Source organism: Octopus bimaculoides, chromosome 5 (assembly GCF_001194135.2).
Source record: "Octopus bimaculoides isolate UCB-OBI-ISO-001 chromosome 5, ASM119413v2, whole genome shotgun sequence".
Lineage (NCBI taxonomy): Eukaryota > Metazoa > Mollusca > Cephalopoda > Octopoda > Octopodidae > Octopus > Octopus bimaculoides.
In genome coordinates, this window is record NC_068985.1 from 11,308,208 (window position 1) to 11,309,782 (window position 1,575).

The 1,575-nt window shown below is 37.8% G+C and overlaps 1 protein-coding gene across 6 annotated transcripts in view; it reads right to left on the reverse strand.

Annotated features, from left to right (window-relative positions):
* Positions 1–1,575, reverse strand: part of LOC106884362 (uncharacterized) — a 337,312-nt gene that overhangs the window by 3,759 nt on the left and 331,978 nt on the right. For all 6 annotated transcript variants that reach the window (XM_052968142.1, XM_052968143.1, XM_052968144.1 and 3 more), the window contains one exon: positions 1,053–1,196. In XM_052968142.1, coding sequence (XP_052824102.1) covers positions 1,053–1,196 — 144 coding nt within the window. The remainder of the gene's footprint in view (positions 1–1,052; positions 1,197–1,575) is intronic.

A 1,575-nucleotide genomic window follows, 5' to 3' on the forward strand; every position in this document is an offset into this window, starting at 1 on the left:
CTGTATTTGTGTGTGTGTGTGTGTGCGTGACTGTATTTGTGTGTGTGTGTGTGTGTGACTGTGTCTGTGTGTATGCGTGTGTGAGTATGTGGTATTTGTGTGTGCGTATGTGTATTTACATACGCTCGCATAATGATTTATATCAATAATGCAATATAAAGAAATCATTGAAAATGCTTAAAAAAAAATAGAACTATTTAAAAACATCCTTAAAACATCGGAAATGATAATTAATGATGTAATTAATGGTGACTAATTGTATTTTATTTCTTGCAATTTACCTGTACAGGGCATGAATTATACTGATATATTTTTGTATCTCGCTAAGGAGGCACAATCCATATTTCGATTCAATCGTTTGTTGATTGCATTTCCTTGGTGAAAACCACTTAGTCTAGACATTTGATTATTTGGAAAGACTTAAGGCAACTATATCATAACGTTTTTAATTATCATTCAGCTGCTTATGTATCCTTCTACAGTTGAACACGCTTTCAATTCAGTAAATTGTTTTCAACTAATTAGTTATTTTAATAAATGTATCTTCTTACACTACTTCACTGATATTTTGGATAAAAATCGTAACTTAATGGGTCGGATAATATAGTTAATGAGGAATATAGCGTATATCAAATAAATGTAGAGGCGCAATGGCCCAGTGGTTAGGTCAGCGGACTCACGGTCGTAGGATCTCGGTTTCGATTCTCAGCCCGGGCGTTGTGAGTGTTTATTGAGGGAAAACACCTAAAGCCCCACGAGGCTCCGCCAGGGGTGGTAGCGAACCCTGCTGTATGCTTTCACCACAACTTGCTCTCAGACTTTCTTCCTGTTTCTACCTGTATTTCTAAGGGTCGGCCTCGTTACATTCTGCGTCACGCTGAATCACCCTGAGAACTATATTAAGAGTAGACGTCTCTGTGGAGTGCTCAGCCACTTGCACCTTAATTTCACGAGCAGGCTGTTCCGTTGATCGGATCAACTGGAACCCTGGTCGTCGCAACCCACGGAGTGCCACGACGATCAAATAAACAATGAATAGATTTTGTACTTACTGTTGACATCAAAAAATGAAAACATTTCTTGCACGAACTGCTCATCACTCAGTGTGGAACTGCTTTCACGTTGCGCCCTTAGAAATTGGCTGAATCTATTTAAAACAGGTCCTTCCAAGTTCTTTCGATCATGGTAGAGCGTACCTGAAAAGAAGAGAACCATAAAATTCAAATGGTGTCATTTCAAAATGCATTATTTCTGCGATATTATCCGCCCTCAGAATGTATGTGAGTGTGTCTGTAAGTGTCTGTCTGTCTGTCTGTGTACACTTATGTGCCACACGCACTGAATTCCTCTCCGCAATTCAACACGTATAGTGATAGAATTAACCATAAAAATACATACACACCTATAGGCATACTCATATGAACTTACCCACGTACATATACTCTGTGTGTGTGCGTATGCATATATATATATATATGTGTGTGTGTGTGTGTGTGTGTGTGTGTGTGTGTGTGTGTATCTAACTAGCTATATACGTATATATATATATATATATATATATATATATATATATAT